This window comes from Lynx rufus, unplaced genomic scaffold (genome assembly GCF_022079265.1).
Source record: "Lynx rufus isolate CCGP_SWC_20201006 ecotype Redwood Valley unplaced genomic scaffold, mLynRuf1.p SCAF_11, whole genome shotgun sequence".
In the NCBI taxonomy this organism is placed as follows: domain Eukaryota; kingdom Metazoa; phylum Chordata; class Mammalia; order Carnivora; family Felidae; genus Lynx; species Lynx rufus.
Window position 1 is genome coordinate 53,515,368 of NW_025814825.1, and position 25,831 is coordinate 53,541,198.

A 25,831-nucleotide genomic window follows, 5' to 3' on the forward strand; every position below is an offset into this window, starting at 1 on the left:
CATTTAGAGTTTTTTTGTTTTTGTTTTTGTTTTTGTTTTTTTTTTTTCAACGTTTATTTATTTTTGGGACAGAGAGAGACAGAGCATGAACGGGGGAGGGGCAGAGAGAGAAGGAGACACAGAATTGGAAACAGGCTCCAGGCTCTGAGCCATCAGCCCAGAGCCTGACGCGGGGCTCGAACTCACGGACCGCGAGATCGTGATCTGGCTGAAGTCGGACGCTTAACCGACTGCGCCACCCAGGCGCCCCAGAGTTTTTTTTTTTTTTTTATGGGTAGGGTGTGAGGATTGAATCTGATTTTATATTTTTCCAAATGGCTATCCAGTTATCTGAATACCATTTATTAAAAAGAGCTTACCCCAATAATTTAAAATACCACTTTTATCATATACTAGATTTTTAGTATATGATAGTTGAGCCTATTTCTGAATTTCTATTTTGTACCTTTGGTCTTTCTACTGATGCAGTGATACTATGCTATTTGAATTGCACAGACCTTGAATATATTTTAGTATCTTTGAAGTCTAGTTTCCCTAAAAGCTCTTCATTTATTTTCTTTTTTTCTTTTTTTATTGTTTTAAAATTTAATTCCAGGATAGTTAACATACATGTTATATTAGTTTCAGGTACATGATGCAGCGATTCAACCATTCTATATATTACTCAGTGCTCATTATGATAAATTTGCTCTTTACTCCCCATCACTTATTTCACCCATCCCCCCACTCACTTACCCTCTGGTAACCATCAGTTTGTTCTCTATAGTTAAAGAGTCTATTTCTTGGTTTCTCTCTCTCTCTCTCTCTCTCTCTCATTTTCCTTTGCTTGTTTGTTTGTTTTTTTTTTTTAATTCCACTTATGGGTGAATTATATGGTATTTGTCTTTTTCTGACTGATTTATTTCACTTAGCATTATACTCTCTAGGTATCCATGTTGTTGAAAATGGCAAGATTTCATTCTTTATGGCTGAATAATATTCTATTGTATATACCATATTTTTATCCATTCATCTATCATTGATTACTTGGGCTATTATATATTTACTTATGCATGTGAACATTAAGATCAATTTTTCTGGGGCCTTTAAAGCTTATTGGAATTTTTATTAGATAAAATTGAACATTATCTTTCAAATTAACTGCCATTCTGATGATGTTGAGATGTCCCTATGAAAATTAAAGAATGTGTTTGCATATATTTGTGCCTGCTTTTGTGTTTTGCAGGCTGAGTTTTATGCCAAAAGTTCCATTATGTTTCCTTTGGAACTATTGATTTCCTTAGTTATTTGTAGCCATTTGTAGTTTTTTTAAATGACAGCTGAAATCAAACTTTCAAAAATTGTTGTTTAAATTCAACTCATAATTACACATTTCAAAGATACTTTTAATACGATCAAAATTCAGTACTTATTAATATAAAGAATGTAAGACAATATGTGATTCTACTTTGCTTTTTTGAGTTTGAAAACTTAAAAGAGAATATAATTCTTATATTAGATACCTTCAAGAACTCTATAAAGCCTCTCAGCTTAATTTTTAATGAGGTGGTGCTAATTCCTTATTTATGTTAAAACTCTTCATTTGAGAAAATGAAAGCTAGCAAAAATCACTTCCTAAAGAAGAGCATGTAATTCATTCTCCTGAGAAAATTTATGGTTTGGAGAAAATAAAATTTTAACCATTCCTTTATAAAAATTATATTATGTTGAAGGTTAAATAATTTGAATAACAGTATTATCGAAAAAATAAAAACCATAAACTTCCATATGGGAAGATAGGTTTGTATCTGGAGCTCTTAAAGTCAACATATAGATCAATTAAAAAGTACCTGAAATCCTTACATTTGTTAAAGTTAGTTATTTTAGATTGCTGTGGTACTTTGAAAGCCATCTATTTAAACAAATGAGATGCAGAGGGAATATCATGCCTAGCAATGCAGACACTAATATATTGAATATATTCCTGTTCTGAACGTAGTATTGAGAACATTTGCAGCAAGTCAAATTTATTTTTTTGTGACAGACAAAGAATTATAACAGTATTGTAAATCAATCCTTTAGTGTATATATATATATATATATATATATATATATATATATATATATATACTGGGTGCAAAGTGATGGAATTTATGGAGGTGAGCCTAAAGGAAGGAACAAGAGTATAGAAATGGTAGAGAACCTGAAGTGCTTAACCCAGCAACAATGAGTGTGATCATTTTCTTGCTAGAAAACTACTATATATCACACATTTTGAAATTGCTTTTGGGGAAGTCAAAGGAAACCTAACCCCCAAACTTTCTTTGTTTCACAGAGAATAAAGTGAGTGGCATATTTCTACTTTAATTTTGTAGTTAGTGTAAATAAAGATTTACTCTTTTACTCAGTTCTATGTATAAATAAAAAAACTAGTGACACATGGGTGAAAAATGCATTCAGAATGTAACTTGATTATTTAGCTTATTATTCTCAATTGTTGGCCTTTCATTAATTAAAAAGTATGTATTAAAATTATTCCTCTGCTCTGATTAACTATTAAAACTAAAGACATTTTTTGGGGGTGCCTGGGTGGCTCAGTCAGTTAAAAATCCTACTCTTGATTTTGACTCAGGTCATGATCTGGTTCCTGAGATCGAGCCCCCGCATCTGGCTTTGTGCTGACAGTGTGGATGCGGCTTGGGATTCTTTCTCCCTCTCTCTGCCCTTTACTGCACTTGTGTGTGTGCACTCTCTCTCTCAAAAATAAATAAATATTTAAAAAAAGAACTAAAGATATTTTGAAAATATCTTTCTCATCTTTTAAACTTTTATATATACTTTAAATATTAAGTCACTGATTTCAGTTAGCCTGGTGTATATACCATTTTATAATAATTTATTTTGGAGGATGTTTCAAGAAGAAACATTATATAAAATCAAGGTGTATCTCTGTTAGGCACTGTCATTTTTACTGGATTCTAGAAACAGGGATATAAAAATGTGAACTTCAGAAATTTTGAAAATACTTATGATCTTCCCCCACTGCTGTAATTAACCATAATTGTGAAGAATTTAAATTAGAATTCATGATTCAGAATGCTCTTATGTTCTTCCATTTTTTAAAATATGTTTACGTAAGTTCAGAGTTTGAGCTTCTTAATTTAGGGTTGGATGATTTAGAAAAAAAACCTTTTCTTTGATACACAATTGAGGAGATCTGTTTTAAAATACAGATTCATTATGTAGAAATTGGGGGAAAATATATTAATTTCCAAGAATACCAAAAGTAAGAAAATGGTGTAGATTTATGAATTTCCACAATTTTCTTCCTTTACCTAAAATTGTCACCATATCTTTATCAAGACTTTCAGTTTCTTCTCATCATTAAGGAAGATTACATATCCCCAAACTCTAGTCTTAACCCATCTGCCTTGTGTGACATTCCCTTTTCTCATCTTGCATGGGTATTTATTTGTCTTCACTGTTTCTTCTCTTGACTCATGCTCAAATATTGGCTTTCTACATTATTTACTGTGAAGATTTGTTGTTAAAACTTCGATTAATGGAATAGTTTTTAAAGATGTTTTAATGTGGAGTTTACTTTCTTGCTGGAAGAAAGATACGGAGCTTTTGAATTTTGTGGATCAGTAGTAAATGAGTTTATTGTTCCTACAGGTGTGATTCTGAAAATCGCTATGTTGGTAATCCACTTAGAGGCACATGTTATTGTAAGTATCTGTATTTTTTTTCATTTTTAAATAATTTATAAAATTAGTTTTAGGTGATTTTGCAGATAACAAAATTCACCTTGCGTTCCGATGTTGTCATTAATATGTTACCATTTCTGTTTCTTAAATATAGTACAACTCCTTATATATTGCTAGGAAAGGCCGTCTTTTTGCCTTTGTGTTTGGTGCATTTTTTCCTACTTTTGAAGAGTAACATAGCAATAGATCTTATTCTGAAAATGGAAACAAACATAGGACTTGAGTAAACTCAGCTGGATTTAATGTAATCTTTTCAATTTGATTAAATTTTGAACAAATAGAATTTTGCGACAGATTTTTTTTAGGGGGCGTTTTTGGTCATCACTAAAAAGCTGTGCTGATTTTTTACTAAATGATACTATCACTGGGTAGTGATTACGTGGCGGATGTATGTTTAACTTGTTAAGTAGCAAGCAAAGAGTTTTTCAAATGATTGTACCTTTTTGCATTTCCACCAGCAGTGTAAGAATTTCATTTCAGTTCTTCAAATCTTTCAATATTTCATATAGTTAGTCTTTTTAGTTTTAGTCGTTCCAACAGGTGTACAAGAGTATCTAATTCTCATTTTATTTACATTTCCTTAATGAGTGATGATATTATATTAAGCATTTGTTCATATGATTATTTGCCATATGTATATTTTTTTTGGTGAAGTGTGTTTAAATCTGTTGTCCTCTTTTAAAAATCGGATTGTTATATCATTGAGTTTTCAGAGTACTTTATGTATTCTAGATGCAAATATTTTATTTGATATATGATTTACAAATTATTTTTTTTAGTTTGTGCCTTGTTTTTTCACTCTATTAGAAGTGTTTTTTTTGAAGATAAGTTTTTATTTTTTTTTGAAGAGGATTTCTAATTATGATAAACTTCAATTTATCAGTTTGTTCTTTCGAGAAATCTTAGCTTGACCTAAGATCACAAAGATTTTCTCCTTTTTCTTCTAGAAGTTTTGTATTTTTATGTTTTCTACTTAAGATACAGTATATTTTGAGTTAATATTTGCATATATATCAAGAGATGGATTTTTTTTCTTCATGTGGATATCTAAATGTTCTAGCACTGTTTCTTTAAAGACTTTATTTTAACCAATTAATTGCTTTTGCAATTTTGTTTTTGTTTAAACTTTGTTTAAAATCAGTTGCCCATATATGTGGATAAGACTTTAAAGACTATTTCTGGAATCTCTATTGTGTTCTGTTAATTAATTTGCCTGCTTTTGTGCCAAAATGTACTAACTACTGTAGTTTCGTAATAAGTCTTGAAATTATGTATCATTTACTTTCTGACTTCATCCTTCTATTTCAAACCTATTTCAGACTTGACTCCATTTCTTTTGTGGTTACATGTGAATTTTAGAATCTGCTTGGTAAATTTTGCCAAAATACATACTAGAATTTGGATTGAGATTGTGTTTGGCTTATAGATCAGTTTGGGTAGAATCCATTCTTAACTATAGTGAGTCTTCTGACACATGAACCTAGTATATCTCTTTTTTATTTCTTTTTTCTTTTTTTTTCTTTTTTTTTTTTCAACGTTTATTTATTTTTGGGACAGAGAGAGACAGAGCATGAACGGGGGAGGGGCAGAGAGAGAGGGAGACACAGAATCGGAAACAGGCTCCAGGCTCTGAGCCATCAGCCCAGAGCCTGACGCGGGGCTCGAACTCACGGACCGCGAGATCATGACCTGGCTGAAGTCGGACGCTTAACCGACTGTGCCACCCAGGCGCCCCAAACTTAATTATTTTTTAATTTATTCTCAGCAATATTTGTTATTTTTCACTGTGCAGATCTGTCATGGTTTTTGTCAGATTTATCCCTACATATTTTATACTTTTAATGCTGCTGTAAATATTGTTTTTTTAAAATGAGATTTTTAATTGTGTCTGATGTATATACAACTACAATTGATTTTTGTGGTGATTTGTATCCTTCAGCTTTGCTAAACTTCCCTGTTAGTTCTAGAGCCTTTTTGGTAGATTCCATTATATTTTTGATGCAGACTGTAATGTGCTTTGCAATTAATAGAATTTGATTTCTTCTTTTTCTTTCTGGCTACCTTTAATTAATTAATTATTTTTAAATTTTTTTTTAATTTTTTGCATTATTGCATTGACTATTATGTCTGGTACCATGTGACAAGATGTGATGAGCATGGGAATATTCTAGTTGTGTTGTTGATCTCAGAGAGAAAAGATTCAGTCTTTCACTATTAAGTATGATGGAGGTTTTTCCTAGATGCCTTTATCAGCTAGAGGAAGTTCTCTTCTAGTCCTGCTCTGCTGAGGACTATTATTAGGAATGGGTGTTTTGTTTATGTCATATATTTTTTCTGCATCAGTTGAGATGATCACAAGGTATTTGTATTTTACTTAAAAATATATATATTTTAATATTTTATTATTTACTTTTTGAGAGAAAGAGAGACAGAGCATGAGCAGGGGAGGGGCAGAGAGAGAGAGGGAGACATAGAATCCGAAGCAGTCTCCAGGCTCTGAGCTGTAAGCACAGAGCCTGATGTGGGGCTCGAACCCACAAACTGCGAGATCATGACCTGAGCTGAAGTTGGATGCTTAACCGACTGAGCCACTCAGTCATCCCTTGTATTTTACTTTGTTAATATAGCAGTTTTAGTTTGTAAAAGGAATAAATGCTACAACATGTAGATATACCATTTTTTTTTGTTGTTTATCAGTAGATGGGCATTGGGATTGTGTCTAGCCTTTGACTGTTATGAAAAATGTTGATATAATTCACACAGTCTTTGTGTAGATATGTAATTTTATTATCCTTGGGTAGATTCCTATAAGTGAAATTGCTGGGTCATGTGATAAACTTATGTTTGACTTTTTAAGTAACTGTCAAATGATTTTACAGTATGGCTATACAATTTTAACTTCCCGAAATTTATAACTGCTTCAGTGATTCCATATCCTCAACACTTAATACTGTTTTTTTTATTATAGCTATTGTAGAGTGTATGTAGTAGTATCTTGTGTCTTTAATTTGTATTTCTCTTACGACTGATAATGTTGAGCTCCATTTCCTGTGTCCTTGTCTTGAACATGTTTTGTTAGATGTGTAAAATACTAAATTTCCTAATAATTTTGTTGCCATTTAAATAGTATCTTTTAAAATTACATTTTCAGGACATCTGGGTGGCTCAGACAGTTAAGTGTCCAACTCTTGATTTCGGCTCAGGTCATGATCTTGCTTTTCATGAGTTTGAGCCCAGCATTGGGCTCTGCACTGACAGTACAGAGCCTGCTTGGATTCCCTCTCTGCCCCTCCCATTCTCTCTCTCTCTCTCTCCCTTTCTCAAAATAAATAAAGTTTAATAAAATTACATTGTCTACTTATATTTGATATATAAACATTAAATTTGTTTTAATACACTAATCTAATATTCATAAACTTTAATGAACTCGTTATTAGTTCTTATTGTTTACAGATTTGTTTGGTTTTTAATTCAGTTAATTATATTATATGCAAATAAAGACAGTTTTATTCCCTCTATCAAGATTTCTTCAGAGTTTTTTGATTACTGACTCAATTTCTTTGCTAGTAATCACTCTATTCAAATTTTCTATTTCTTCTTGATTCAGTTTTGGAAGGTTATATGTTTCTAGGAATGTATTTCTTCCAGGTTGTCCAATTTATTGGCTATAATTTTTCATAATATTCTGTTATAATCCTTTGTATTTCTGTGGTATTGGTTGTTATTTCTCCTCTTTCTCTTTTCTGATTTTATTTATGTGCCTTGATGAGTCTGCTAAAGGTTTATTAATTTTGTTTACCTTTTCAAAGAACCAGGTCCTGATTTTTCATTGATATTTTCTGTTGTTTAGCTTTTTTAAATTTATTTCTGCTCTAATCATTTCATTTCCTTCCTTCTGGTTTAGTTTTGTTTGTTCTTCTTTTTCTAGCAAAGTTAGGTTGCTTAGTTGAGTTTTTTTTTTTCTTGAAGTTAGCCTGTATTACTATAAACTTCCCTCTTAGAACAGCTTTTGCTGTATCCCAAGGTTTTGGATCATTGTATTTTCATTTTTATTTGTCTCTTTGTATTTTTTATTTCCTACTTGACTTCTTGGTTGATCCATTTATTGTTTAGTTGATGTTGTTTAGCCTCCATGTATTTCTTTTCTATCCAGATTTTTTCTTGTGATTAATTTCTAGTCTCATACCCTTGTGTTTGGAAAGATGCATGATGTGATTTCAATATTTTTTGATTTATTGACACTTGTTTTGTGGTCTAATATGTGATCTATTCTGGATAATATTCCATGTACACTTGAAAACAATGTGTACTATTTTTGTTTTTGTTTTTGTTTTGGATGGAGTGTTCTGAATATATCTATTAGGTCTTTATGGTTCAATCAATCATTCAAAGCCACTGTTACTGATTTTCTGTCTTGATTACCCATCCATTGGTGTGAGTAGGGTGTTAAAATCCCCCCAGTATTATTGTGTTACTATTAATTTCTTCCTTTATTTCTGTTAATATTTGCTTTATGTTTTTAAGTGCTCCCATGTTGGGTGTGTAGATATTTACAATTGGTATATCCTCTTTTTGGATTGTTCTCTCTATGAGTATGTAGTGTCCTTCTTTCTCTCTTGTTAGTATTTGTTTAAAGTCTCTTTTGTTCAACATAAATAGTCTTACCCCCAAGATTAACCCACAGAGGTCCAAAGTAAAATGCATAATGATTAAGTGACAAAAAGATTTAAAAACATCAAGAAAGAACAGCTACATACAGGGGAAACCCCATAAGGCTATCAGCTGGTTTTTCAGCAGAAACCTTGCAGGCCAGAGGGAGTAGCATGGTATAGTCTAAATGTTGAAAGGAAAAAAGCTGCAACCAAGAATGCTCTATCTATCAAAGCTGTCATTCAGAGTAGAAAGAAATTTTTCTAAAGAAAAACAAAAAACAAACAAAACAAACAAAAACAAATAAGAGTTTCTCTAAGAAAAGCTAAAGGAGTTCATCCCCTCTAAACCATCCTTACAAGAAATATTAAAGGATATTCTTCAAGTGGAAGGAAAAGGTCATAATCTAGAGTAAGATTATGAAAGAAAATTTTACAGGTAAATATAAACCTATAATAAATGTAGTAGATCAATCACTTATGAAACCAATATGGATATTAAAGCACAGGAACTGAAAAATCAATTATATTTACAAAAACCAGTCAAGGGATTCACGAAAGAAAAAGATGTAAAGTATGATACCATATACATAAAATGTGGGGAGGGTAGTAAAAATTTAGTGTTTTTAGAATAGGTTCAAACTTAAGCAACCATCAACTTAATATAGACTTCTGTATGCATAAGATGTTACATGTGAACTTAATGGTAACCACAAGTCAAAACCTATAATAGATACACAGAAAGTAAAGGGAAAGGAATCCAAGCATAACACTAAAGAAAACTTTAAACCATAGGGAAGAGAGTAAGACAAGAGGTGAACAGAGAAGAAGACAAAAACAATCATAAAACAAGTAACAAATTGGCAATAAGTACATACTTATTAATAATTACTTTAAATGGAAATGGACTAAATGCTCCAGTCAAGACATAGGGTGACTAAATGGATAAAAAAGAAAGGCCCATCTTTATGTTGCTTACAAGAGACTTAATTCAGACCTAAAGACACATAAAAATTGAATGTGAAGGGGTGGAAAAACATTTACTATGAAAATGTAAGCAAAAGAAAGCTCTGCTGACAATACTTATATCTTTGAAGTTTTTTTAACCCCTTACTGGGACACTTGTGATCTCTAAGTGCTGAGTCAAAGTGATGGTAGTAGACAGGACCATCAAGTAGAGAGTTTGAAATAATTTATGGAACATTTCCTTTAGCAAGTTAAAAAAGTTATCCACATTAGTGTTCTATAAGATTTTATTATGAATGACTTTTTCCTTTACCTTATTATGTGTGAAGTTGTATTAGTAAATTTCCTAATGTTAAATATCTTTTAATTCTGGGATAAACCAGACATAGGCATGGAATATTGTTTTTTGGAACACTGCTAAATATTAGTTGTTCATATTCTATTTAGGATTATTTTCAGTATAAACGAATACAGACTACCATTGTACTTTTTTCTCTAATGAAATGATGTTTGACTGTAAGGTTTTAGTTTTTATTTTCCATTTTTGTATTGTGTAATTATGGTAATAGCTTTTAAAAATGAATTTGAGTAGATTGATGACCCCTTTTAAAACAGAAATAGTTAAATATTAAGTGAACTTTAAAGGTTGGCTGAATTCAAAGAAAATTTTGGGGTCTGGTCATTTAGTAATTTCCTTTTTATATACTTTTTAATTGTTATTGTTTCTTTAAAAAGTTCTTAATGTTTATTTACTTATTTGAGAGAGAGAGAAAGAGAGCCGGGAGTGGGGGCAAAGAGAGAGGGAGACACAGAATCCGAAGCAGGCTCCAGGCTCCAAGCTGTCAGCACAGAGCCTGACATGGGGCCCGATCTCGTGAACTCTGAGATCATGACCTGAACTGAAGTCAGCCACTCAACTGATTGAGCCACCCAGGTGCCCCTAATTGTTATTGTTTCTTATTAACATTTTTTCCACATAGTTCTTAGCAGACACTGATGATCAGTGTTTAGATTGTAATTGATTAGGTGTTGGAAAAGTGATATTTCAATACCTTCTTTATTTCTTGATTAGAAAATTTCTCTAAAAATAAATTTACTCTCATCAGTTATTTGGTTACTCATTGATACAGTTCATATAGGAAATGCATGATAAATGTAATATTACTTGTTTTTACTTACCAGTTTTCAAAGTAAAGAATTATCCAGTATCTCTCAAACATGACGAGGTTTCTTTTCATGATAAACTTATGGACTCATACATATTTAATATGTTTAAATCCATTTTCAATTATTAATCTTACTGATGCTCAAATTGGTTTTTATGACTAAGATAATTTTTCTTCTAGATCAATGCTATCCAATATAAATATAATATGAGCCATATATGTAATTAAAAAAAAATTAATGCTTATTTATTCTGAGAGAGAGAGAGTGTGTGTGTGCAAGGCAGGGGAGGGGCAGGGAGAGAGGGAGACAGAAGATCCAAAGAGGGCTCTGTGCTGACTAAAGAGAGGCCGATGTGGAGCTCAAACTCACTAACTGGAAGATCATGACCTGAGCTGAAGTCGGTCTCTTAATTGACTGAGCCACCCAGGAGCCCCTTAAATTTTCTAGTAGCTACATTAAAAAAGTTAAAGGAAACAGGTGAAATTAATTTTTTTAAGTTTATTCATTTTGAGAGAGAGGATGCGTGTGTTGGACGAGCAGAGAGAGAGGGGAGAGAGAGAATCCCAAGCAGGCTCTGTGCTGTCAGTTCAGAGCCCCACTCGGGGCTCACTTTCACCAACCATGAGACTATGACCTGAGCCGAAATCAAGAGTAGGATGCTTAACCAACAGAGTCACTGAGGCACCCCCAGGTAAAATGAATTTTAATAGTCTACTTTATTCAACTCAACATATCTGAGATGTCAGTTTAACATGTACCATTATAAAAATCATCAATAAGGTTTTTGTCTTTAGTGTTTTTTTCAAACTACGTCTGAAATACAATTTGAATTCTATAATTATAGCAGTCTCAATTCAAATCAGTCACATTTCAATTACTCAATAGCCACATGTGAATAGTGGTCACCAAGCGTTGGATAGCTCATCTTTAGATTATGTAGGATTCTAACTTTCTTAAAAATGTAAAAGGAATAGTCATAAAGCACTAGATGGCAGCCTTGTCACTTGTTAGAAGATCCTTAAAGCTTAATAATATTTGAAAGAAATGGTGTTTAAAGAAAAGGTCAGTAGTTCTTGTAATAGTGTTAATGGAAACTATACTGATTTTAAAGATCAGAGTGAAATTTAAAATGCAGGCCCACACTGTGGCTTAAAGCAATTGAGTGCAATGTGGTGTTAACTTAATTGAAAGTAATATACCAGCAGTTGTATCCTTTAGACAGTCTTAGTAGGTTTGTTTGTTTGTTTGTTTATTTATTTATTTATTTAAAGTTTATTTATTTTTGACAGAGAGAGAGAGAGAGAGAGAGAGAGAATATGAACAGGAGTGGGGCAGACAGAGGTGGAGAGAGAGAATCCGAAGCAGGCTCTGTGCTTTCTGCGCAATGCCCATCACTGGGGCTCGATCTCCCCATGAGATCTTGACCTGAGCTGAAATCAAGAGTAGGATGCTCAACTGACTGAGCCACCTGGGTGCCCCTGCTCTTAGTAGTCTTTTTTTTTTTTTAACACTTTTTTTTTTTTAATTTTTTTTTTTCAACGTTTATTTATTTTTGGGACAGAGAGAGACAGAGCATGAATGGGGGAGGGGCAGAGAGAGAGGGAGACACAGAACTGGAAACAGGCTCCAGGCTCTGAGCCATCAGCCCAGAGCCCGACGCGGGGCTCGAACTCACGGACCGCGAGATCGTGACCTGGCTGAAGTCGGACGCTTAACCGACTGCGCCACCCAGGCGCCCCTTAACACTTTATTTTTGAGAGAGAGAGAGAGAGAGAGAGAGAGAGAGCAAGAGAGAGCAGGTGCTCATATATGTAAGTAAGGGAGAGGTAAAGAGAGAGGGACTGAGAGAATCCCAAGCAGGCTCCATGCCCAGGGGGGAGCTCCACACGTGGCTGGATATCACGACCATGAGATCATGACCTGAGTGGGAAATCTAGAGTTGGACACTTAATCGACTGAGCCACTCAGGTGCTCAACCCTGGTCTCCCATGTGACAGGTGTGGATATTTGCCGCTCTACTAAGGAGGAAGACCTTAGTTTTTTGTTTTTTGTTTTTTTGTTTTTTTTTTTAAGTTCAGTTTAAAACGAAAAATATTTTGGCTTATTTCACCTTTTAATTTTTGAGAAATTACTGTTTTATTTTGAATTCTGTTGCTCTTTAGAGTTCAGCATACAATTTTGTGATGATAATAATACATTCTCTCTTTTAAAAGGAGTAAGGAATTTATTACTGTCACATTCAGTGCTTGCTTCTGCCACTCATCACATCTTATGTTAGTTTATATTACTAAAAAAATTAAATATGTATCCATTTGTACCACTGTAAACTCTGTAGGTTATTATTGATATATTTAGTGTTTATTAGTGTTTATGGTTTGTACTAAAAGATTAGTTATAAGCATATTATTTAAGGATTTGAATTTTTTCTTTTGTTTGATATATGAGAGATATTTCTAATAAATGTTAGTATAGCTTTAAATTATGAGTATCAATCTCTTAAATTTTCTAAAATGCTATGTCATACAAACAATGAAATTAAATCTTGAATTAACCTTATACTTAACATGATTATTTTGTGTTTTGTTCTAAAATGGGAATAAAGGAATTTTCCCATTTTAAATTAAATATAATGTATTTTGTTAGTGTTTTCTATAACTTTTTAGCCATTGACCAATAGATCAATACATCAAACAGCTATTTCAGTAGGATCTAGCTGGTCCATCTGCAAATAGGGAAGTGACCTAGATAAACACAGAGAATCTAAATTCTTTCATTTCACAGATTGAAGACATGATGGATTGAGGATTATCAGAGAAAACATAAATTAACCACATGGTTGGATTTTAACCTTTATTCTGTGATTCATCAGTGTTTCTGTTAAATTTCTTTAAGCTTATATCCCAGTAATTTTTAGATGTTTATTTCAGAATTATTTAATGTTTTAACGTATTTTAAAATGAAGTGCCGTATAGCACAATTATGAAAAAGTTAAAAATAGCTGATGAGAAAATTTTCTATTCAATTAATCTAGAAGAGAGATGAAAAATGTATCTGGCAAATATTTTGTAATGAAACTGTTAAATTATTCTAGTTATGTAAATAATACAGACTCACTGTAGAAATAATTAAAGTTTAAGGAATCAATAAAAATGCCTGAAAAGCTGCCACCAGCGCTCCCAAGGGGAGTTGTGCAGCCTGTGCCCTCCGCAAAGGTTCCTAGCTACAAGAGAGAGTGGGCGCTGATATCCTGTACTTATCTTTCTTACTAAGCCATATAACCCGGTGTGGGGCTCTGTCTGCCTTAAGCAAGGGTTAATAGCTCCTTATTTATAAAGATGCTGAATGGGCAAATGAAGGCACTGCATGCCTTTCTAAATACATCATGTCATGAGAATGATTGTACATAAAAGCTTATAATGTATGTATTATTATGGCAAACAACTTTTTTCTCACTGATATCTACCTCATTATTTAGCATTATTTATTAAATAAAAACAGTTTTTGTCCAAACTGGAAAACAACCACCTGACTTTAAAATAATGATATCACCAGTTAACATTTATTAAGCATTTACTGTGCCAGGCTAGTGTAAGCTTTTTATATTTATTAGCTTTTTTAATCTTCAAATGAGAAGGGTATGCTAGTTATCAACATTTTTTGTTTGAGGGAACAGAGGTAGAGAGAGTTTATTTTTATAAAATCACAGAGCCAGGAAATGACAAAGCCAGTTTCCATCCAGCATTCTGGGTCTATAGTCCATACTCTTGATCACGGTAATAAAACTAGAGTGACAAAAATTAGTAATCAAATTATCTCACATGTTTTTATATGAATAAAATAGAACAATCTATTGAAGGAAATAAAAAGAGGATCTAAACATTTAAAAATCTATACTGTCTTTTTATATAAGAAGTATTCATTTGAAAATATCATATTTAGCCAAATTGATTTTGGTTAATTATGAATTTCCAATTAGAATTTTATTCAGTTCAGTTTTTTGAACGATATGCATTAAAATTAATTACCTTAAATTTTATTTTAAATAATACACTTTTAGAATACACAGTGAAATTATGAAAAAGAAAAATAGTGAGAAATGTCCACTTGATAGTTCCAGACATAATGTAACTTTAACAGTACTGGTTCCCATATTGGCATAGGAATCGGTGGACAAAGTAGAGTCCAGGATTAGATTCCTGAACACTGGGCAGTTTTTATGGCAATAATGTTATTTTTATAAAAGTTCTTAATGGCTCAATCTGTTTGTTTTTAATTATCCTAAACTTTAGATCATCCTAAACCTTAGATCATGGCTTTTGCATTTACCATTTTTCTGCCTCAGATACGTTAGCCACTATTCCACTCCTACCTAAGATGGACTCACAATAACCATTTTTCCCCTCATCCTAACACACAGTATGAAATTATCTCACTTGTTTAATTGTTTATGTAAACATAGGTTTTCTTTATTCAATACAATGTAAGTGTGTGGGCTTAGGACCTTCTCTTGTTGGAACCCATACTTATGAAACTCTGTATCTTTTAGGCAGGCTTTAACTAAATACATAATGATAGAACACATATAAATTATCAACACATAAGTGAATATGCATATATTGTGGCTATATAGGCAACTATTTTTATTTGACTAAAAATGTTTGGAGATCATGTTATAGGTAATCAAGTAAAAGTGGCTTTACATTTATTTATTGACTTTTTTAGTTTTTAAGTTTATTTATTTACTTTGAGAGAGAGAGATAAAGTGTGTCCACAGCTCGAGTGAGCCAGGAGGGGAAGAGAGAGAGAGAGAGAGAGAGAGAGAGAGAGAGAGAGAGAGAGAGAGAGAATCCCAAGCAGGCTCTGTGCTGTCAGCACAGAGCCTGACACAGGGCTCAATCCCACCAGCTGTGAGATCATGATGTGAGCTGAAGTCAAGAGTCAGACGCCTTAACCAACCGAGCCCCCCAGGTGTCCCTAATTTACATTAATTTTTAAATGTTTTCACATAAAGTAGTACAAATCTATATTAAACAACTTTAAGCATCAGGCATTCGTTTGAATAAAAATGAGTCTCAAGATTTGTTTTTCCTCATAGTCTATGGAACGTTTGCCTCAAATAAAATCTACGCAGATTCCCATATGTCATTACAGAGTAATGAATAATAGTTCAGCTGCTTAAAGATACTATGAAGCAAAGAAAGTTGGCTTCTGAAGAAGTCGTGCCACATTATATGAAGGCCCCTACATTAGAATCAGTGATGTATAAGCATTGGTAATCATCATCAATCTTCTTTTTTCATTAATGAAAAAAATAAGACCTAATGAGTTTAAGTGTATATTCAGGGCCACAGAATCAGTCATTTTCAGACTGTGAGTAACAACAAAGTATCTGTGTTTTTTTCTCTCATATCTAGCAAATGTTCAACTTTCAGATTTTACCTTTGGAATTATTCTAAATGTTCCAAGCTCAATAGAAAATCTTAGTAATTTTAAGCATGGATAGTACTGTTCAGCAAGCAAAGAAAAACTAGTATTTATTGAATGTTTTTCTTGTAGAGAACAATTTAATATTAATTATTTCATTTAATATTCACAAGAGTGACATTTTTTTTTCTCCTTAATTTATTTACTGAAGAGTTACACTGTTAGAGCTTGGTGAGAGAGTTCATTATTGGAATTGACTCAGTTTTGTTTATTCATTGAACATATATTTATTGAGTACTTTGGTGGACTCTGGGGATATTATGGTGAACAAAATGGGTTCTGCTCCATTGATGCTTATAAAGCTGTAGGGAAAATCGGTCTTATACCTGTTATACAATTGCCTAGATATGTGATTGTTATAAGAACTCTGAATGAGAATTCTAGAGGCTTCAGGAATATATTATAAGAGAACCTGACCTAATTTGTGGGACAGGGAGTAGGACTGGGTCAGGCAAGAGCATGATGGAGCTTTGGTGTGAAGATGACCGCATGGAAGGGTGGTGTGGATGTGCGAATGTGGGGTTGGGAGGTGGGGGATGTGGAATCGGTGGAGCAGTAAGCACAAAGGTTGTGGTTGGAAAGAACATGGTCTGTGAGAAACACATCGAACTAGGTGAAGAGAGGCAGGAGATGAAGTATGTGAGATTTGCAGGATCTAAATTATGTGGTGCTATATAGAACATGAGAGGATTTGGACCTTTATTGTAAGAAAAATGGGAGCCATTGCAGGGTGTTAGGAGGAGACTAAAATATTAAATTTTAATTTTAAGATAATCAGTCTGCTTGCAATGTGTCAGCTTGATGAGGGCAATAGCACATGAAAGAAGCCATTTTAGTTCGTTTTCTGAGGCCTGTTTCTGGTTCTACATGTAAAGTATGAACCACTGAGACTGTGAATATATTTGAACTTATATTCACACAAATTTTATCACTTACTAAATAGTTGTCAAAGTTGGCAAATATAGGTATTTATACAAATGATACTGTTTAAAATGTATTTGGATGTTCGAGGCGCCTGGGTGGCTTACTCGGTTGAGTCCAACTCTTGATTTCGGTTTAGGTCATGATCTCATGGTCATGAGATCGAGCCCCATGTCGGGCTCTGGGCTGTGTGTGGAGCTTGCTTGGATTCTCTCTCTCTCTCTCTCTCTCTCTCTCTCTCTCTCAACCCCTCCTCCACTCACATACTCTCAAAATAAATAAATAAACATTTAAAAAACTCATATTTGGATCCTTGATATTTTTGTCAAAGTCTAGGTGCATCCCTTTATCAAACCCTCAGGGTGGCTAAATATATGTGTCCAATATTTTCATCATAAGCATCTTTGCTGCAAACATTTTCACCATATAACTAATTGGCTGTAAGTCAATTTTGTTATAAAAGGTAAAATCACACAAAATACAAGAGGGACATTAATTAAAAAGGTCATAATGAAACATGAGAATTGTTAAGAAAATTAAAAATTATTGTGAAACATAAAATATTTGAACACATTTAAAATGTATGCAGATTCATGGCAATACTGTACAAATAACAGATTTTATTTTGCTGGTTGTCCTTAAGTACTTGTTTTCAAAGTCTTTTATTCATGCTTTTCATATTTTTTTTTTTTTGCTTGTTGATTTGTTCCCTCATTTAGTATCACATCTTTTCTTTTTTTGCTAAAATTTTTTCCTTCATTAAGAGAGATACCAGTTTCTAAATGCACATTGGTAACTGGGCTTTATATTGTGTTGTGAAAGTGTTCTACACTGTTACTTGTTCTTGCCGTCTTGTCACATATCCGTTGATAGTTTTCCCAAGTCCTGTGGAAATCGCAGGCTCAGTGTATAGACCATTATGAGGGCTAAGATTTAAAATGGGAGCACTGAATCAATGGAGAAATGAAACGAAACTGTCACCAGGTGAGAAAACCAAAAAAAAAAAAAAAAAAGACTGTCAAACCAAACTGTCACCTGTTATTTTTTTTTATCTTTTATGACAAATCTGCGTTATGGCCAATTATGCAACAAATATGATTGTGGCAAAGATGCTTACAGTGAAACTACATAGAACCAAATATATAAGATCATGAACTCATATATTTATAAACAAATATGTAGTTATATATAAATATACATATGAGAATCTGTTTGATATTTTGGAAGTTTTTAGAATTCATTCAGAGCCAATATGGTGAATAAAGAAATAGAAATAACATTGATTGAATGCCTTCATTTTATGAGATGGTCTTTTCTAAGCCAAATACACACTAGCATAATTATGTTTAACCCACAGAATAATCCTATAAGATAGGCAGTTTTATATACCCATTGCAGCATCATATTTCACTAAGGTTAGTTAACCTACATAACATAACCCAGTCGGTGAATGGGTGATTGCAGTTCACATCTCCTCAGATACTGTGGAGAATGCTCCATTAAAAGTGAAACACAATATGAATTGATGAAAAAGCAAATAATAACGCTTCAGTTTCTCTCTCAGAATATCCAAATTAAAAATTTCTGAAACAATTCAACATTTATATAATAATTATTGTGAGCTGAAATTTGTACGAACAGTATCATCGATATACACAAGTCAAGATCACTTTCATTTGTGAACCTGATGTCTGCCTTCCTGTATCTCAGATTATATAGATATTTCTAATATACATTTTGATGATTTTTCCACTGGTTATTATCTTCTCAGAAAATACAGTAGTTCATGCAGCTTTTGTTGAAAAACTAAAACAAATACTCACTATTTGCTTTTCATCACCTCACATATGTGATGTCCTCAGAAGCTCTCTTTATAGTTCAAGATCTCTTTCAAAAGATCTTTTGTTGCAGCATTTAAATTTTTAGTCATCGTTTCCAATTAATCATTAATTTGCTGTAATATCTGACCTCTTTAAGTATTTTGTACATATTCAAGGCTTTCCTCTTGATATTCTGTTTGCATAACTCCTTTTTTTGATGCTGTGCTTTATTCATGACCTTAATTTTGTATGTAACATGTTATTAATTCTTCCCAGTAAATAGCAGCCATTTTTTTTTTTTTTTGGTCCATGACTGCTAGTCCAGTACTGACTGAACTATCTAAAAAAAATTGGCTACTGCATGTTGGAATTCAACCCTTGGTTTGCTCTAGTCATAGAAGATTAGCAAGAGAGATAGATTATTTTACATGTTTTTTTGTCCTATACCTACGAAGTGAATTAGAAATGAGATATGCCATTTTTAGACAGATATATAGCCATATAAATCTAATTACCTAATCCTTAAGTGTAAATCATTTGAAAAACATGTTAAAGATCAAAGATCAAAAGAAAAATGTCCTCTGAGCACCACTTTTAAAAATCTCCTTTTTTGGCCCAATTATGGTAGTAATGCATGTTCATTCTAGAAAAGAAACAACAAGACAAATTAAAATTGCTAATAATTCTTTTACCCAGAGAAAGTTATTGCTAACATCGCATTGGATATTTCCCCAGTCATTAATTTATGTACATAGATAAGTAAATAAAGGAAGGCATTATTCAGCCTTCCTTCCCCAAAGATGTACATATCCTAATCCCTAAAATTTATGAATATTTTACTTTAAATGGTAAACATGAATTTGCAGATTTGATTAACTTGACGATCTTGATATGGGGAGAGCATTCTTGTGGACCCAGTGTAATTACAAGCATTCTTACGAGAGGGAGGCAGAGGGAGATTTGACTACAGCACTGGGAGACGGAATCATGGGAAAAAAGAGGTTGGAAAGAGGACAGAGCCATGAGCTAAGAAATGAACAATTTTTAGAAGCTGGAAAAGGCAAGGAAGTGAATTTTTTTTTGAGTGCTTTCAGAACAAACCACTCCTAACTTTGTTTTACTGTGTAAGTTTCATTTGGACTTCAGACTTCCAGAACTATGAGAATAAATTCACGTTGTTTTAAGCCACTGAATTTGTTGTTATTTGTTACAGCAGCAGTAAGAAACTAATACACACATTTTGTGTATCTATTTCTTCTCCAAACATCAGATCACAAAGGAAATATTTCTCAAAATTATTCTTTATTATTCATTAATTTTTAATTTATCCTTATAATATCTTTATGCCATTTTTTTTGCTCTCTTGTAACTATCAGTGTACCATAGTTTTCAGATAATTTTATTCTTTTTTTTTTGTATTGACAGTTTAAAAATTAAATTTTATGTTTTATTTTTAACGTGAAGTCTACCCTCTTAAAAATAATTTAGTGTACAACACAGTACTGGTAATTGTAGGGACAATGCTGCAGAGCAAATCTCTAGAACTTTTTTACTTTGCGTATTTGACACTTTATGTCTTTTATTTAGCCATTCTCTGCTGTCCCCCTCCTTTGGTTCCTGGCAACCACCGTGCTACTCTCTGATTTATAAGTTTGACTATTTTAGATACATTATACAAATAGAATTATGCAGTATTTATCCTCCTGTGATTGGTTTATTTCATTTAACTCCAGCAGCTTTACTTCTGGGTGTTTATCTAAAAGAATTAAAATCAGGACCTCAAAGAGATAATAGCACTCTAGTGTTCATTGCACCACTATTCAGAATAGCTAACACATAAAAACAGCTTAAATTTCCATTGACAGATGAATGGAAATCCTGAAATATGTGTCATGGATGAAACTTGAGACATATATGCAGCTTTTTAAAAAGTTCTTTTAAATTTTTAATGTGAAATAATTACAGGTTTACAAATATTTGCAAATACTTCTTTATGATCTTGACCCTTGGAAAGTGTTGGACACATATTTATAGTATTTGATGTTTTTTCATGATTAAATTCAGGTTATGCATTTTTACTAAGGATAGCACAGAAGTGATGTGTCTTTCTCAGTGACTCCTATCAGGAAGCTTATGATACCAGTTTTTCCCATCACTGATGCTGTTATCTTTGATCAGTTGATAATCAGCTGTACCACTTTGTACCACTTTGTTCACTCTAGAGCTACTGGTTTTTGTTTTTGTTTTTTCGTATTTAATGAGTAATTTATGAGGAAATTTTTTGAAATTAGGTAAATATCCTATTTCTCATTATACTATCACCCACTATTTTTACCATACATTGACAATTCTTACCTGAAAGAATTATTATCAATGTGCTTGCCAAATGGTGATTTTCTGTTGTGTTATTTCTTCTGCATTTATTTCTTCTGCAATAAGGAAGAGCTGTTCCTTTTCTCTCAGTTATTTGTTTATTCAATTATTTGTTTATATCAGTATTGCCTTATGGATATGTATTTTATGGCTTATAATGAATTACTATTATTTTATAGCTGTTTCCTAGATTTGGCTATTGGGAATACTTCACATTGTCTCCTGCTTCCTTCTGGCACGACTCCATCATTTTCTGAGTGCTTTCTTATTTTCTTGCACTGCAAGATATTTCAGACTCACCTTGTGCTTTTCCTGCCCTTTCCCTGGAATCAACCATTTTTCCAGGAAGCCATGGTTTTTTATATTGGAGAATGGTATTTAGAAACCAAAATATGGGAGCTACATATGCTCATTTGGTTCTGGGGTGTTGTTCTTTCTTTCCTTTTTTAAAAAAGTATTTCTTAAATTAGGTCACCAAGTGTATGTGTGTGTATGTGTGTGTGTGTGTGTGTGTGTGTGTGTGTGTGTGTGTGTATATATATATATATATATATATATATAACTACTATCTTATTTTAAAGCTTTTATTTAAATTCCAGTTAGTTAACATACAGTGTAATACTGGTTTCAGGTGTGCAATATAGTGATTCAGCACTTCTGTACAACACCTGGTGCTCATCACAAGTGTACTCCTTAATTCCTGTCACCTATTTAAGCCATTCTCCCACCCACCTCCCTTCTGGTAACTATAGTTCTCTGTAGTGAAGAGTCTGTTTCTTGGTTTGCCTCTCTTTTTTTCACTTTGGTCATGTGTTTTGTGTTTTAAATTGCACATACAAATAAAATCATTTGGTGTTTGTTTTTCTCTGAGTTCTTTAGCTTAGCATAGTACTCTAGAGAGTATTATGGAACTCCACTGTCTTGCTTTAATTGAAACTTACTGTGCCCTGAAACCTTGCTGTTCTCCAAGGGAAGATCTGAATGTTTTTTCTTTCGTAATGTTGATTAGGCATGGGAATAGTATCTGCCTTGGTCCCTTTGACATTGACAAATAATTGCTTTTCTTTACCTGTCCAAGAATTTCATCTCCTCTGAAGCAGTATTCCACCTCTCCTTGTTGCTGCCTTTCACGGAAATCTTGTGCACTCCATTTAATATTTTATCCACTTACTACATTTTCACCTGTCTCATTGTCTTTCTGTTATTATCCCTCATGACATGATTCTAGAATTCAATTTCCATATGTACTTTAATTATGTATTAGGTTTTTTGTGTTCAATTTTCAAAAAGACTTATAAGATGTAAACACTATACTCCCAGGACAGCTTTGTCATAAGCAAAATTAAGGATTTTAAAAAAGTCTGGAGATCTTAGATATTAAGCTAATTGTGTAATTGTTAATGCAGTGTGTTTTTTGTTTTGTTTTGTTTTGTTTTGTTTTGTTTTGTTTTGTTTTGTTTTTTGGGTGGAGAGGTAGGCATAATCTACTAAAATAGCCCCCAAATAAGAGTTGTAGGTGCTTATATTTTTATATTATATCTGTCCACATGTTAAACTTATAGTTTTAATTGTTTTATATTTCCTGGTAAACAATCTGATCTTAGCCATAAAAAGATAATTTTGTTTTCTTCTTTTATTCTAACTTGAAATTGGTCATCTATTCACTGCCAGACCTTTTTGTTATGCTGCTTCCTTATTTGTATTTGTCTCTTACTTTTAGAATGGGCAGGAGTAATTTTTTTTTTCAGGAGAATAATATATAGATCATGTACTTTTAGGACATTTGCTTGCCTGAAATTTATCACTATGTTGCTTTTCTGCGTAGACAGCATGGTTGAATATACATATTCTATAAATAACTGGTCCAGTTTCTTGTCTTTTGACATATATTGTTACTTTAGAAAACTTGGCATCTTAACTTATCATCCTTTGTAAATAACTCATTTGTCTGTGTGAATGTGTGTGTATGTATAACGTGTGCACATGCCCACAGGGATGTGCCCACATGTCAGTAGTATTTTTTAAATAACAGCTTTATTGAGATATAATTCAGATACTCAACTCTTATTCTTTTTAAGGTGTACACTAAAGTGGTTTTTAGTATATTCAGAAAGTTGTGTGACCATCACCATGATCTAATTTTAGAACATTTTCACCACTCCTAAGAGAAACCCAGTACCTATTAACAGTCACTCCTCATTCTTCCTTCCCCCAAACCCTAACAAATCTTCTTTCTATCTCTATGGATTTGTTTTCTATCTCTATGGATTGTTATTATATGTATATAATATATATTATATATATCAGAGTAAACAAATATATATATTATATATTATATATATTATATATATTATATATATTATATATATTATATATATTATATATATATATGTTATATATATAAATGATATTGTGGAATATGTGGCCTTTTGTGACTGGCATCTTTTATCATATTCATTCACGTTAAACAAGGATCACTACTTCATTCCTTTTTATGGCAAAATAGTATTTCTTTGCATGGACATAATTCATTTTGATTACCATTCACCAACTGAGGGACATTTGGGTTTTTTTTATTTTGGGGCTGTTATGAATAATGCTGGATTCTTTTTATCTTTTATGTAAGGTATTTCAGTATTTAGGTTTTAGTCTTCAACAGGTCTTTTCTATCGTATATTTAATATATATGTATATAATATGTGTATATTATTTATGCTTTTTCCAATTTGTTACAATGTCTGCTTTACCAACATTAGTCATGCATATATTCAAAATTTCTATGCCTATTATTTTTTTTTGAGTGATTTTCATCTCTTCTCTGGGAGGCTTTTTCAGATTTGACCTATATGGCACTGATACAGTTTTATGTTATTTTAATTATTTTATCTTCTGATTCTATTATTCTGTTTAATTTTGCCATTATTTTATTACTTTATTGGTTTTTTTTACAGTTTTAATTTTTTAGCTCCTTTTTATTGTAGTCTTCATTGTTATTTCCTCCATCTGTCATTTGTTGCATTTTTTTAGATTTTCCCTTTTTTTGATGCAGACTGAATAGATATTTTAAATGACTAGACAGCTACTCATGTTAAATTATTATATATACTTAATCTATAGTGATAAAATGATATTTTTCTCTTCTCACTATGCTAGTCAAACTAACAAAATCAAAGATGTCAACTTTTTTCTCTTTGTTTTCACTTCCTTATCTATACAGTTAGGATCATATTCACTTTAAGGCCTATCAAGTTTATACAAAAAGTGAAAGAGATATAAAGAAGAGTGACTGTTTTTGCATCTGTTTTACTCCTGTTTGTAGACTTCATTTTTAGATACAATTGGGAAATTAATTGAGAACTTCTGATTTTCCTGGAATTATCACAGATTGCTGCTTGTTAGCCAAGATATTTAAAAGCTAGCTGTATTCTTTATAGGTGTTCCAAACTTCAGGGTTCAGTCTGTGAAATCAGAGGATTGATTTATACAGTGTGTATGATTTCTTAAAGTTGTGAAATATATCCCTCTTGTTTTTTCAATCCACAAAGTTTTCAGATAATTGTTTCTAATCAGTAAAATATTTGAACATGCAGTATGCAGTTTATATTTTTTTAATTATGAAATTTCAATTACACTTCAAAGTATAGTGCACGTACTTTCATGTATATATATTATATATACTTTCACAGTATATATAATATCATTTGAAAGTTGTGAATGCTACTGAGGTTTAGTAAAACTTAACTCTTTGCTATATTTCTTGCAGCAATACAGGCTCCAACTCTGCTCACCTTAGTGCAGGATGAATATGGTTTATAAATATATATTTATATATTTATATATAATATATTATATAATAATATATTATATAATATATAATTTATATATTATATATTTTATATTTATAAATATATGTTTATATATTTATATATTATTTATATATTTATATTATATATTTGTAAAATATATATTATATAATATATAATATTTATATATATTTATAAAACCATATATATATGGTTTGTTGATGTTTCCAGATTGCAGATGCTCTAGCACTGAGGTGGGGATATATAGGAAGCAAAAACAGCAAATAAACCATACTCCACAAACCTAGGGAATGCACTACTGGGCCATGAGTTCTGAGCTCATTGCCTTTTACCTACCCAAGGACATCATTCTAAACTTTCTCCTCTCTCTCCTGTCTCATCAATTTTTCCCTTTCTTATAAATTTGTGTTTATGCCAATCAGTATAAAAACATGCAATTTCTCCTAATTTAAAAAGTTGTTCTCCCTAAAAGACAACCTAGTGAATGGGAGAAGCGAAGTATATAAAGAACCTTTACAACTCAACACCTAAAAAGCAAATAATCTAATTTAAAAAGGGCAGAAGATATGAACAGACATTTCTATAAGGAAGACATACAGATGGCCGATAGACACAAGAAATGATGCTTAACATCATTCATGAGCAGAGAAATGCAAATCAAAACCACAATGAGATATCACCTCACACCCTTCAGAACGGCTAAAATCAACAGCACAATAAACAACAGGTGTTGTTAAGGATGTAGAGAAAGGGGAACCCTCTTAACACTGTTGGTGGGAATGCAAAGTGTTAGTCAATGTGGACAACAGTATGGAGGTTCATCAAAAAAATAAAAATAGAACTACCATATGACCCAGTAATTCCACTTCTGGGTATTTAGC

The 25,831-nt window shown here is 32.3% G+C and overlaps 1 protein-coding gene across 2 annotated transcripts in view; it reads left to right on the forward strand.

Annotated features, from left to right (window-relative positions):
• ATRNL1 (attractin like 1) overlaps nucleotides 1-25,831 on the forward strand; it is a 779,266-nt gene that overhangs the window by 256,865 nt on the left and 496,570 nt on the right. For both annotated transcript variants that reach the window (XM_047073493.1, XM_047073492.1), the window contains one exon: nucleotides 3,655-3,707. In XM_047073493.1, coding sequence (XP_046929449.1) covers nucleotides 3,655-3,707 — 53 coding nt within the window. The remainder of the gene's footprint in view (nucleotides 1-3,654; nucleotides 3,708-25,831) is intronic.